The 12,743-nt window shown below is 37.9% G+C and overlaps 1 protein-coding gene across 1 annotated transcript; it reads left to right on the top strand.

Annotated features, from left to right (window-relative positions):
• The first annotated feature begins 460 nt into the window (after positions 1-460).
• Positions 461-12,565, top strand: LOC127420903 (maturin-like). Its single transcript, XM_051663510.1, has 3 exons — positions 461-1,110; positions 5,869-5,991; positions 9,539-12,565. The coding sequence occupies exons 1-3, from the start codon at positions 940-942 to the stop codon at positions 9,638-9,640; spliced, it is 396 nt and encodes a 131-aa protein (XP_051519470.1). The 5' UTR covers positions 461-939; the 3' UTR covers positions 9,641-12,565.
• The last annotated feature ends 178 nt before the right edge of the window (positions 12,566-12,743 follow it).

Here is a 12,743-nt window from a genome sequence, read left to right as displayed (position 1 = left end):
CATTTATGTGCTGCTTGGAGCTTCAAAGTTTTGGTCACCATTCACTTGCATTGAATGGACCAACAGAGCTGAGATATTCTTCTAAAAATCTTAATTTGTGTTCTGTAGAAGAAAGAAAGTTGAACTCATCTGGGATGGCATGAGGGTGAGTAAATGATGAGAGAATTTTGGGTGAACTATCCCTTTAAATGATACTTGTAATTGCAGTGTCTATTACTAAAAAACTATTTATGTAATGAATGAATAAAATGTCTAAAATTAAACATCACTGGTGGTTTTAAAGTACTAAGAAAAACTCAGACTTTGATTTGATATCCGATGGCTCATCATTTTTTATTAATAATCAAAAGAGGTTCTTCAAAGGTTTTTATTCCCAGTATTAAATATTTATAAATGTTTTGCCTTTGACTTAGGTGGGAGACATCTTAATCATATAATGTCAGATTATATTGCATTTGGATCATAATTAAATGTACCAGGAAAAGTAACATTTCCAAAAGTGGCCCACTTTACCTATAACATTTTTATTTTGATTATCATTAATACTTATTAATTTAAATAACTATCATGATTTATGTAGGATGCTTGAAAAGTATGATTAGGTAGGCCTGTAGGTAATATAAATGGTTCAGAGAGCAGATGTCTCTTTTGAGATGGTTCCTTAAGAAGATGATGACGATGCGCGGATGTGTTGTCATGTGACGTCATTCTACTGGAGGACAGGCGTTGTTCTTTGCACAAAAGGGCTGAACGGGGTCTGGTCCGTCAGGTGCAATTCAGAGAGGCTCGGAGCTTAAATACAGGCCGATATGAGCCAGTGAGATCACGCATCAGAGTACTGATCATCTTTAATCACTATGACGACGCAGCGTTCGTGATCAGCATCAGCATCAACCGCATCATCCGCCCTGCTCAGGTGCGCCGCATCCAGCGGAGAGGATGGAGTTCAAAGAGCTGGTGGACACAGCGGAGAAATGGTGCTCCGGAAACCCGTTCGATCTGATTTTCGCCGAGGACATGGACGAGAGGCGCCTGGACTTCTACGCCGAGCCCGGTGTGTCGTTCTACGTGCTCTGCCCGGACAATCTCACCGGAGGAACAGAGAATTTTGTAAGTATGAGTCTGACGTAATCGAGGAAGATGCTCTGCGGGGAGGGGGAGCTGTGTGACAGGTTTTGCCTGTCCCCAAATGTCCCCACAAGGAAATAGGCTTAATAAACTTACTAAATAATGTTTTAATTAAAATAAAAACATGCCAAAAGATTTGTGCTAGGGTTAGCGGATAGAAAATACTATTAGCTCTCAGTATAACACAGTTGAAGTCTATGGAAAGTCCCCACCATGACAGAAAAACATTACCATGTTTTTTGGACACCACAATGAGGGTAAAAGTTATTTGTTGAAATATAGGCCTCTGTTGGAATACCTTGGGAATATCATTGATGATTTGCTTGTGTTATAAAATCTTTTTATTTTTAAATGTCTCTAGTGATGTCACACATTTTGGATGTCTGACAGATGGATTTTTAGATGTTGTGGGTTAGATCTGATAGACTGTTCAGAGAGACATGGCTCAATACTGCAGCAGCATTGTTTCCAGGGCCTTAAAGTGTGTATTAATGTATTTTATTAGCACTAATGCTGAAAGCTGCATAGGTCACCAGATACTGTCGCTGAGGCATGAATAGTTCATTATACTGGGAAAGAAGCACAGACATTCACAGTGGAGAATGAAGAAACATATTCTCTTATACACACAGAATCTCAATGGTCTTCCTTCATGTAAAATGGTGGATTTAATTGGAGAACCTTAAAATAATGTGAGAAAGTGAAGGATTTATGACATATATATATACACAGAGTATATACACATTTTTCATGTCATTCATATGTTTTTAAAGCATTAAAGGAAATCCTATATCCCTATTTTATTACATGATTTCAAGTTAAACATGAATAAGTGACTTCTTAAGATGTATGGAGCACAAATACACCTTAATAATTATGATAATTTGTGAGAGAGTTTGCCATAAATGTGAAAGCCCTAAAACAGACAATTGATTGTTAACACAATTATTTTTTTGCCAAAATTTCCTACTCGTGATAGCCCTACTGGATGTTCTTTTCCATATAAAGAAAGTGGACAAAGACTTGGTCTGTAAAGCTCAAAAAAGTGTAAAAGTACCATTAAAATATTCACTGATAATGTCCCTCTCTGCCGAAGCTCTGAGATAGACTACAGAAGTCGAATGGACAACAAAAATGGCGCATTAAGGCCGTTTGGCGCTATGATTCCAAATGCTATTGGCTACAGCAGAGGGGAAGATTTTCAATGCGTACCAACTCAAAGCTTTCATATAGTTTCAGAAGACTTGGAATATCCTGTAGCGCTTGAGTCGACTATTTTTATGGTTCTTTTATAATGTTTTTTATTTTTTTAATTTTTTTTATTTTGGAGCTTTGCAGACCCAGTCCCATTTGACTTTCATTAAATGGTGAAGAGTGGTCACAGTAAATTCTTTCTTTTTTGTGTTTCATGGAGGAGAGAAAGTCATGTGTGTTTGAAATAACATGTAAATGATGACATTTACATAATGTATTTGATGACAGAAAATTCCTTAAAATTTGTGAAGGAACCTTGATAATGTCGCTCCACCCCATAAAGCTCCGATCAGTGTATTCTCTCATTACCCCACACACCTTACACATGACCACATCACATCGACCTGCACCATAGAGTCCCAAAGAACAGCTCACACGAACATCTCCCCAGCACCTGCACCAGCAGAGCATGATTGTATTACCCTGAATGATCGATGTCAAGTTAAGCAGGGGCACACAGAGAGAGATTATTTTATTAATTGCAAAATTATAATAATAATAATAATAAAGTGGTATACATATAGGAACCGAGAATTACAGAGATTTGAAAAAATAAAACAAACAGAACCTTGACTTTCTGTTCCATTAACGGTTCTTGAACGTGCATTCTTCAAACGATGTGGACGGGACATTGCTAAAATATTCTAAAAGTGTTTCCTACGCTACCATTCAGCGGCATTGCAACATCAGTGTGACCAGTGAGATTCAATTCCCGAATGAATAACTCTTATAAGCCGGTCCATTTGAATCTGTGTGGTCTGATTCCCAAACAAATAAACTTTACAAACCGGTTCTTTTCAATCTAGTACAAAACATAAAACTTGACTATTGGAACCCAACAATGAGTCTTGCGAGCTGGTTCTTTTGAATCTTCGACGTGAACAAATGACTCTCAACAGGCGTTTGTTTTTAGTGAATGAAGAACTTATTGAACTCTTTCAACTTGAACAGTGACATCAACTGAATGTAGCACATAGTGTAAACCTCTTTTGTTCTTTTTTTTTTTTTTCCTTTTTTTTTCTTCTATTGTCTCATTAAACATTTTGCTCAAATGGGTTTGAGAGAAGAAGATCATTTGTGGCATCTAGTAAAAAATGGTTCCTCTTGCTTGGATAAATATAACAGGACAAAGAGTTTGAGTGTCCCAGTTTCTCTGCTGCAAGCACAACTTTGACTTCAGAGAAAGTTTTCAGTATTTTTTTAACCATATGTGTACCCATTTTAAAAATCCAGAAATAAAAATATCAGTTAGTTTGTATTAAAATAATGTTTAGTCTGATTACAGTTTCCAAAAATTTCTGTGCTGATATAATTTGACAAACAACATCTCTCTTTTAATAAGGATTTCCAGACATGTTATTTATTTATTTATTGAGCATGTATAGCATGTATTCAACTTCAGATGTCAGCATTTATCTGTAAAACCCTTTGTAATGGGGTTCAGGATGGGCAAGGAGGAGGTGGGAACCGGCAGAACAGTCAACATAACTTTAATTACATAACTGAACTTAAACAAACATATACACGCAGACACACATCGGCCACGTGTGTCTCTCTTTTCTCTCTCGAAGTGGGGCCTCCAGCTCATCTTTATCCCCCTCCCAGCTGATTACAACAATTCAGCACCGGGCGTGCATCCTCACAGCCCGGCCACGCCCTCCTCCTCGTCACACTCCTCCACCACCCGATTCAGGCTGGGAAAACCTCCAGCATGACGTACTTCCCTCCCTTTCTGAAGGGGAGGTGTTGCCCTTCTAGCCATCCTTCTGCCGGCAGGTGTTCCCCGCCTCTCTGGAGCCCTGGTAGAGATGAGGGGAGGGAGAGGGGAGAGGGAAAGAGTGAGGGGGTGAGACAGAGAAAAACTTGCTTGCCAGTCCCCGGACACCCCATCGCCTGGTCCTCAGTCGCTCCTCCCCTGGCAGACGGCAGCAAGTCCTCCGACACCTGGTAGATGGTAACGGCTCCTCCCCTTCCTGGCAGATGGCAGCGGTTCCTCCGACTCCCAGTGGACAGCAGCGGCGAGGACTCCACGACAGCACCTCGCTCCTCCTTCCCAGGTTTAGGGGTTCAGGATGGGCAAGGAGGCGGGAACAGTCAACATATCTTTAATTTGATATAAAATGCTGAACTGAAACATAACAACACACACACAGACACGTGTGTCTCTCTCTCTCTCTCTCTCTCTCTCTCTCTCTCTCTCTCACTGCCATCCCCGGCTCCTCTTTATATCTCTCCCGGCTGATTGAGCTGATTCAGCGCCGGGCGCCCACCCTCATGGGCCAGCCACGCCCTCCTCTTCATCACACTCCTCCACAGCCTGATTCAGGCCGGGGAAACCTCCGGCTTGACGTACTCCCCTCCCTTTCTGGAGGGGAGGTGTTGCCCTTCCTGCCGTACTTCTGCTGGCAGGTCTTCCCCACCTCTTTGGACCCTAGGAGAGGGGAGGAAGAGGGGAGAGGGAAGGGGGAGGATACAGAGAAAGAGAGGAAGAGAAAAAAAAACTCTGCCATTCGGTCCTTGGCCAGCTGGGCAGCGGTCCTCCACGACGCCGGGCGATGAAACTGGACCTTGCCCCCCAGACATCAGCGGCTGCTCCGCCTCCCGGCGGATGGCAGTGAGCTCCCCCGCCCCCTGGTGGCTGGTAGCGGCTCCTCTGCCCTCTGGCGACCGGCAGCGGCTCCTCCGCTACCTGGTGGATGGCAGCGAGCTCTCCCGCCACCTGGCGGACAGCAGCGGCTCCTTTGGCTCCTTCGTCTCCTGGCTAAAGACAGCAGGCTCCTCCGCCTTTGGGCGAACCGCTCCAGTACCACCGTATCATATCTCCTTGGTGCCGTGACCTTCCCCCAGCAGATGACACGTTCGGCACCACTGTGGCAGACTCTGCCTTCCCTACCAAGGAGGAAGCGAGAACCATAGTGAACAATCAACAAAACTTTAATTATATAACTGAACTTAAACAAACATAAACACACAGACAAACACACAGCAGCCGTGAGTGTGTCTCTCTCTCTCTTGATCTGGCACCTCCGGCTCGTCTTTATCCCCCTCCCAGCTGATTAGGACAATTCAGAGCCAGGCATGCGTCCTCATGGCCCGGCCACGCCCTCCTCCTTGTCACACCCTTATACAGAACAGCTGCACTATATTGTTTAGCGCTTTGCCACTCTAGAATATGTGAAAAGGGAGGTAAAAAGAAGTGCCAAGTTGGTTTAGATTAAGAAAAATAGAAAATAGTTTTCTAATGTCTCACTGTCTTAAATTTATGGTTAAATAAATATTTAAATATTAAATATAATCAACATGAAACAACATCTGCAACCCATTTTATTTCCATAATGTAACATATATCCAATTAAAACTGGTTACTCAATGGGTGGGACTTGATTTTATCCACTGGAGATTTAAATATTAATCTTAAATCATTCAGAGAACAGTGGTGCTGCTGGTGATATCATGTGTTTAAACTAATTCTGTGTGTGTTTTCAGCATGTGTGGAGTGAGAGTGAGGACTGTCTGCCGTTTCTGCAGTTAGCACAGGATTACATCTCCTCCTGTGGGAAGAAAACACTGCTGGAGGTGCTGGACAAAGTCTTCAGATCCTTTAGGCCTGTATGTCTCTCTCTCTTTATTAGATTCTGATCTGTTCTGTTCCTTTTAGTCTGTTCTGTTTTTCTGTTCTGTTATGGCATATCTGAGTTAATTTGATTCTGTTCATTCTATTCAGCTGTTCTGTTATTGTCTATTTGAGACAATTCAATGTTGTTCATGCCATGCCATTCTATTCTATTCTATTCTATTCTATTCTATTCTATTCTATTCTATTCTAATTTGTTTAGTTGTTCTGGGCCTGTATGCACAAATATTTTTATCTTACCACTAGGAGTTCTTCTAAGAGTTCCTAGCTAAGAGTTTTTACTTAAAAGCTATTCACAAAACTACTAAGAGCAAGTTTTACTAAGGAAATCTTAAAAGAGTCAGGTGGAGTTGACCATGTTGCTATGGATGACGTCACATTTTATGAGCTCACTCTTTTAAATCACCCAAAGTGAATGGTAGACAGGGAAACGCTATTTCTCAGGAAATTCCTCATAGACAGATAGCGGTATATATACAGTATTACAAATATAATATAAGATAGACAGATAGAGGAAAATATATATCAAGTATAAGATAGACAGAGAGAGAGAGAGAGAGAGAGAGAGAGAGAGGGAGGGCATATATAGTTTGATGGATGATTTTGCAGACGGATGACAGAAATTCTCAATTTATCCACACTACAAGTTTAGTTTTGCCTGTGGCCAGAGAGCGCAAATGTTGAAACTAAGTGTTATTTTATGCATTTTTGAGCAAGATAAGAACAGGACGAGTTTTGTTCATGTTTACTGTTCTGTTTTATAATTTTTTAAAAAGTAGTGTTTATTTGGCTGGAGTTTGTGGGGGTTACCATTGTGGTCAAGACTGGTGCTTGTGCTTTAGTTGAGGATGAACTTATAAGTAATGTTTGATTTGAATGCTGCTTAGCTCTATAAGCAGTTACTATCATACTGCCAGTGCAATAGTTTCTCTGTCCTTACACTTGCTCACCCGGCATATACTAATGATTAAAAAATTTAAGTAATTTGAACCAACATAAAATAATTAAATAAACCTTAGTAAATGAATACAATTACATGAGACCAATATAAAAAAAATTAAGCTTGATTAACATAATAAAGTTGAGTTAAGCCAACTATAGTAAATTGATTTGACCTAATCCAACTAAATTATGTTGGTTTAATGAAACTGAATTAATTAGAAGGAACTTAATTAAATTACTTGTAAAAACTTTCATAAATTAAATTAAGGTAATGAATTCATTTTTTTGAGTGCAGTGTTATAGTATTAAAATACATCCACTCAATTGCGATCCAGGCGACACATTTTTAAAAGGTTTATGTCATAATAATATTCTAATACATTGTTTTTAATGTAGATTGATGACAGCAGACATGCTTCGGGTCATTTGTGAGTCACTCTCAGGAGGACTTCTATGCTGTCGTGGGTTTAGGAGCTCCTTTTAGCGTTAAAATGCTTCATGAAGTACTCTTAGATGAAAGTCCAAAAATTTGGAGTGACACACCCCTCATTTTTAAGAGTTGCTCCTAAATTTCTGCGTTAGGAGCTACTTTTAGACTTAAGATTTTTTGTGAGTACGGGCCCTGTTCTATTTGAGATTATTCTATTCTATTCTATTCTATTCTTTTCTGCTTAGTTATTCAGTTCTGTTCTTTTTGATACTGTTCCTTCCATTTCATTCTATTCTATTCTATTGTATACTATACTGTTTAGTTGTTCTGTTCAGTTCTAGTCTATTTGAGACAATTCAATTTGGTTAATGCTATACTATTCTATTCTATTCTATTCTATTATGTTTAGTTATTCTGTTCTAGTCTATTTGAGACAATTCGATTTGATTCATGCCATACCCTTCTATTCTATTCTATTGTATACTATACTGTTTAGTTGTTCTGTGCAGTTCTAGTCTATTTGAGACAGTTCAATTTAGTTCATGCTATTCTATTATATTCTGTATTCTGTTTAATTCTTCAGTTCTGTTGTTTTCTAGTCTTTTTGATACTATTCCTTCCATATCATTCTATTCTATTTGATTTTGTTCATACCATTCCATACTTTTCTATTCTATTCTATTCTATTCTATTCTATTCTATTCTATTCTATTCTATTTAGTTGTTCTTTATGGTTCTAGTCTATATACTGTGGTCTAGTTTAGATTTGATTTTGTTCATACCATTCCATACTTTTCTATTCTATTCTATTTAATTTTTCTGTTCTGTTCTAGTCTATTTGAGCCAATTCAATTCTGTTCATCCCATTCTGGGCCTTGTTTCCCAATAACATTTGATCTTAGCGGTTTTACAAACATTATTTTTCACGTGCATTTCCTAAAACTGCACTTAACATGAACACGTGAGGACGTGCTTTAAGTGCTACTTAAGAGAGTCACTGTCCGTAAGTGCTGAAATGTGGCCGCATAGTTCTGCTCATCATTATAACTTCATTATATTTGTGTGTAACTTTATAAACGCTTGTAACTTACCTAGAAATATTTAAAGATATTTTCTTAAATGTACAACCTAATTTACGACATAATTACATTTTGTCTTTCATTTTTGCAGAAAGTTAAATTTCTTTTACACAATCACTGCTTCATTCATCAGGTGTACATTTGTAATATTTCATTTTCACAAATTGCTCTGTGGGTCGAAATGAAAGCTTCCAGGATCAAAGAAGACAGTGGAGGCCCTGTGTATGATCCTACTAATGACAAGCATTAATTGAATCAAACGTTCACAGTTATTGGAGTGCAAAATCAGGAGAGCTGCACTTTAGGAACATTCACCAAAGGAAGGTCTGCTCTTTACTCCCAAAAGTGATAACGGTAACAGCAATGCTACAAAACATGTGTGGATCTTCATAACGTGTGGTGCGGGCGAGAGCACCCTTTGGTGTCAGAGAGAAAGAGGAGATGAGGATGATGAGCCAATATACAGTCGATTTTTCTTGCACAGAAGCAAATCATTAACTTTTTCCTTCTCTCTCTAATTTTATTTTATACAGTTCCTGCAACAATCATTCCACCACTTTGTTGTTACCAACTTGTCCACAAATAACTTAATTGTTTACTAATTAATTTATCTGTTTATCCAATATTCTCTAATCATTTATTGCATTTATTTATTAGTATTATAATTTTTATTATTAATATTACTATTTTTATTAGCCTTATCAGTTAAAATAAAAATAAATAAAATATTGTGTATGTATTCTGATATTAAAGTCTCAGCATGAGTATTTATTTGTGTAATTTGTCAATTGTCCTGCAGGTGTCTGCATAAGTCCATGTCCTTACGATGCTTTTTGCCCTGTACGATTACTCCAAAGTACTCTACGAGTATTTTCAAGAACTACTTTAGTTGCGATGCCTTTGGGAAATGGGCCGCAAAAATAAGATGAATCGTGAGATGGATTCTACGAACTACTTATGATGCTTTTGGGAATCGAGGGTGTTTAGCTGTTCTGTTCTAGTCTATTTGACTGTTCTGTTTAAATGTTCTGTTTTATTTCTGTTCTATTCAATTGTGAATTTCTCCTGCAGCTCCTGGGTCTTCCAGACATTGATGATGACACATTCGATCAGTACCATGCAGACGTGGAGGAGGAACCAGACCACCAACAGATGGGTGTGAGCCAGCAATAGGGCCCAGCAGAGAGGCTCAGCGCTGGTCCACAGCCCCTTCTCTCTGAACCACACTTACCTGGCTCTTCTCCTTATACACACACACACACACACACATGGGCTTTCTTTTTGTGTCATGCACACACACTGCACCTTTACACCCTTAAACATCTGGCCAGCTTTCCTGCACCATGGTTCTTGCTTTTTCATCTACTGTATATTACTTTTATCTCACTTTCATTAACTCTCATCACTTTCATCCAGAGCTAAAACAAATCTCACTCCCAACTCTCATAACTCTGTTTAAATCTACACCTTGTAACCTAGTTGAGCAAGTTTGCTCACATTGCATTGTGAGATACAGCATTCCTTTCATTGTGCTCTGGTTGTATACTTTGTAGTGCGTTGCAGAAATAGCGTGAGTAGTATGGGAGTTTGCCATTTCGAGCAGAGCCATTGTGAATTTGCTGAAGAATAAACAAAGATAGCATTACTGAGAACCCTGAACGACATCAGAATGTCAAACCAGAGAATCAAACCAGATATTCATCAAGGTTAATAGTTCTCAGTTAAAAAAGTTTCACCCAAAACTGAAAATTCTCTCATCATTTACTCACCCTCATGCCACTCCAGATGTGTATGGTTGCCAAACACAGCAAAACTGAGATTTTTAGAAGAATATCTCAGTTCTGTAGGTCCATACAATGCAAGTGAATGGTGATCAGAAATCAGAAGGTCCAAAAATGACAAATAGGCAGCATAAAATTAATCCATATGACTCCAGTGGTTAAATCTGTATCTTCTGCAGTGATATGATAGGTGTTGGTGAAAAACAGATCAACATTTGAGTCCTTTTTTCTATCAATCTCCACCTTTGACCAGCCCCAACCAGTAGGTGGCTGAATGTGAAAGTGAAATTGTAGGTTTACAGTAAAAAAGGACTATTGATCTGTTTTTCACCCGCACCTATCATACTGCTTCTGAAGACATTGATTAAACCACTGGAGTCATATGGATTACTTTTATGCTGCCTTTTTGGACCTCCTGAGTCTTGGTCACCATTCACTTGTATTGAATGGACCTACAGAGCTTAAATATTCTTCTTAAAATCTTCGTTTGTGTTCTGCTGAAGAAAGAAAGTCATACACATCTGGGATGGCACGAGGGTGAGTAAATGATGAGATAATTTTCAGTTTTGGATGAACTATCCCTTTAAGGTCCATTATGGAAGCATTGTGTCTTTGATTAAGGAACTTGCCTTTAAAGTGAAATCTGTTGTAAACTGCTCCAAAGTGTGTGCTAAATGACAAATGCCAAATAACCAAAACTGCTGGCATGTGCATACTGAGTGTCTGTCAATAAGAATCAAATCAACAAGATCAGAAGTTAAAGTCTCAGTATCAGTGAGACAGAGCTAATTGTGTCACTGCGTGTGTATGGGTGGGTACGAGGTTTAAATGGGCCCCTCTTCTTTTACCTTGATCATTGTCTTGTATGCTTTTATTGTCTTTTGATAGTATTAATCTACATATAAGACCTGGTTTATCTATTCCTTTATCTGTTAGTTTTAAGAAACATCCACTCTATCATCTGACAGGTAAAAGATCAGAATTATTCTAAATAAAGTAATCTAAAGAAAACGTTATTCACTCACTCTTAGAAATAAAGGTTCTTCGATGGTTCTTTGGTTTAGAAAATGCTGTTCTAAGATCCATTTGACTGTATAGGGTTCTTGAGTTGGCTATATAGTTCTTTTGAGATCAAAGAAAGTTGTTGATGTAACAATTATTGTGACCACTTGAAAGCATCATGTTATTATCTGCTTCACTCTTATCAGTGCACAGCATGTCATAATCATGATGTAAGAACTGCACAGTCTGTGCCACATGAGGTCAGCAGAGGCAGAATATGTTTCTAAACAACATACTGTGTGGATTTGCTGATGTTAAACGTGTGTCTACTAAACTTCCACCGTCTGCTTCCATAGTGTCTTCCTATGTTATATCAACATTATATGGAAGTGTTTCAGTACTGAGATCAAAACTGCTGTTTTTTTTTTTTTCTGATTGTCTTTCCTTTGTTGCGTCCGAGCTCTGCAGTGGTTCTGTGATTTGATTCTGTTATTTTTGATTTCATTTAATGTGTTTTGTTTTGTTTGCCCCTTGGTTTTCAGTGATATTACTCAATTTTGGCTCTTTTTGTTGTTTTAATTACTGAACTTTGTTTGTTTTTGTACCATAACTTTATTTATTTATTTGTTTATTATTTAATTATTTTCCATTCTTTTAGTGTAAATACATGTGTGAATATTTTATTGATGTATTTGTGTTGTTTTGTTTATTTATTTATTTTCTGTTCTCTTTGTTTGAATATCACATTTATCAATTAATTAATTTATTATGTTCTCTTTGTGTGTAAATTCACGTGAATATTTTATTTATTATTTATTTGTTTGTTTTCTGTTCAATGTGTGAATATTTTATTTCTGTATTTGTTTGATTGTTTTATTTATTTATTTTCTGCTTTCTTCTAATGTAAATCCATTTGATTTATTTAATGTATACGTACATATTTTGGCTATTTATGTGTTTATTTGTACTTGTTTTCTTAGTATGTAAATCAATTGTATTTATTTATTTATTATGTTCTCTTTGTGTGTAAATCCATAAGTGGATTATGTTTATCGGTTTATTTATTTTCAATTATTTTGTGTATGTAAATCCATGTGTGGATGGTATTTAGTCACCTTTTTAAACTAATTATTACGTTTCTAAAAAGAATGTTAAAATCTTAAAATGTGGTAAAATTGAAAATATTGTAATTGATTTCAGATGAATGTTAAACAACCCCTTGTCCAGACTTATGAAGAATTAAAGTGAAATTTGTTTGGGTCAGCATGTACTGTAACCTCAGATTCTACAATAAAGTTTTAACGTTATGACTGTATTCTTTGTCTCATATTAGCGATAACTTTGCAGTGTTTTCATGGTGTTGTCCAGGTGAGGTTACCTGTGCGCGTCACCGCCCCCTGCGCGTCCTCGTCTGCTGTGACGTCACCCGGGCCAATCCCTGTTTTCCCACTCACCAATGAGCTTTAATCATACTTAACACGGTACATGTGATC

This window comes from Myxocyprinus asiaticus, chromosome 30, assembly GCF_019703515.2.
Source record: "Myxocyprinus asiaticus isolate MX2 ecotype Aquarium Trade chromosome 30, UBuf_Myxa_2, whole genome shotgun sequence".
Classification (NCBI taxonomy): Eukaryota; Metazoa; Chordata; class Actinopteri; order Cypriniformes; family Catostomidae; genus Myxocyprinus; species Myxocyprinus asiaticus.
This window is presented reverse-complemented; position numbering and strand designations above follow the sequence as displayed.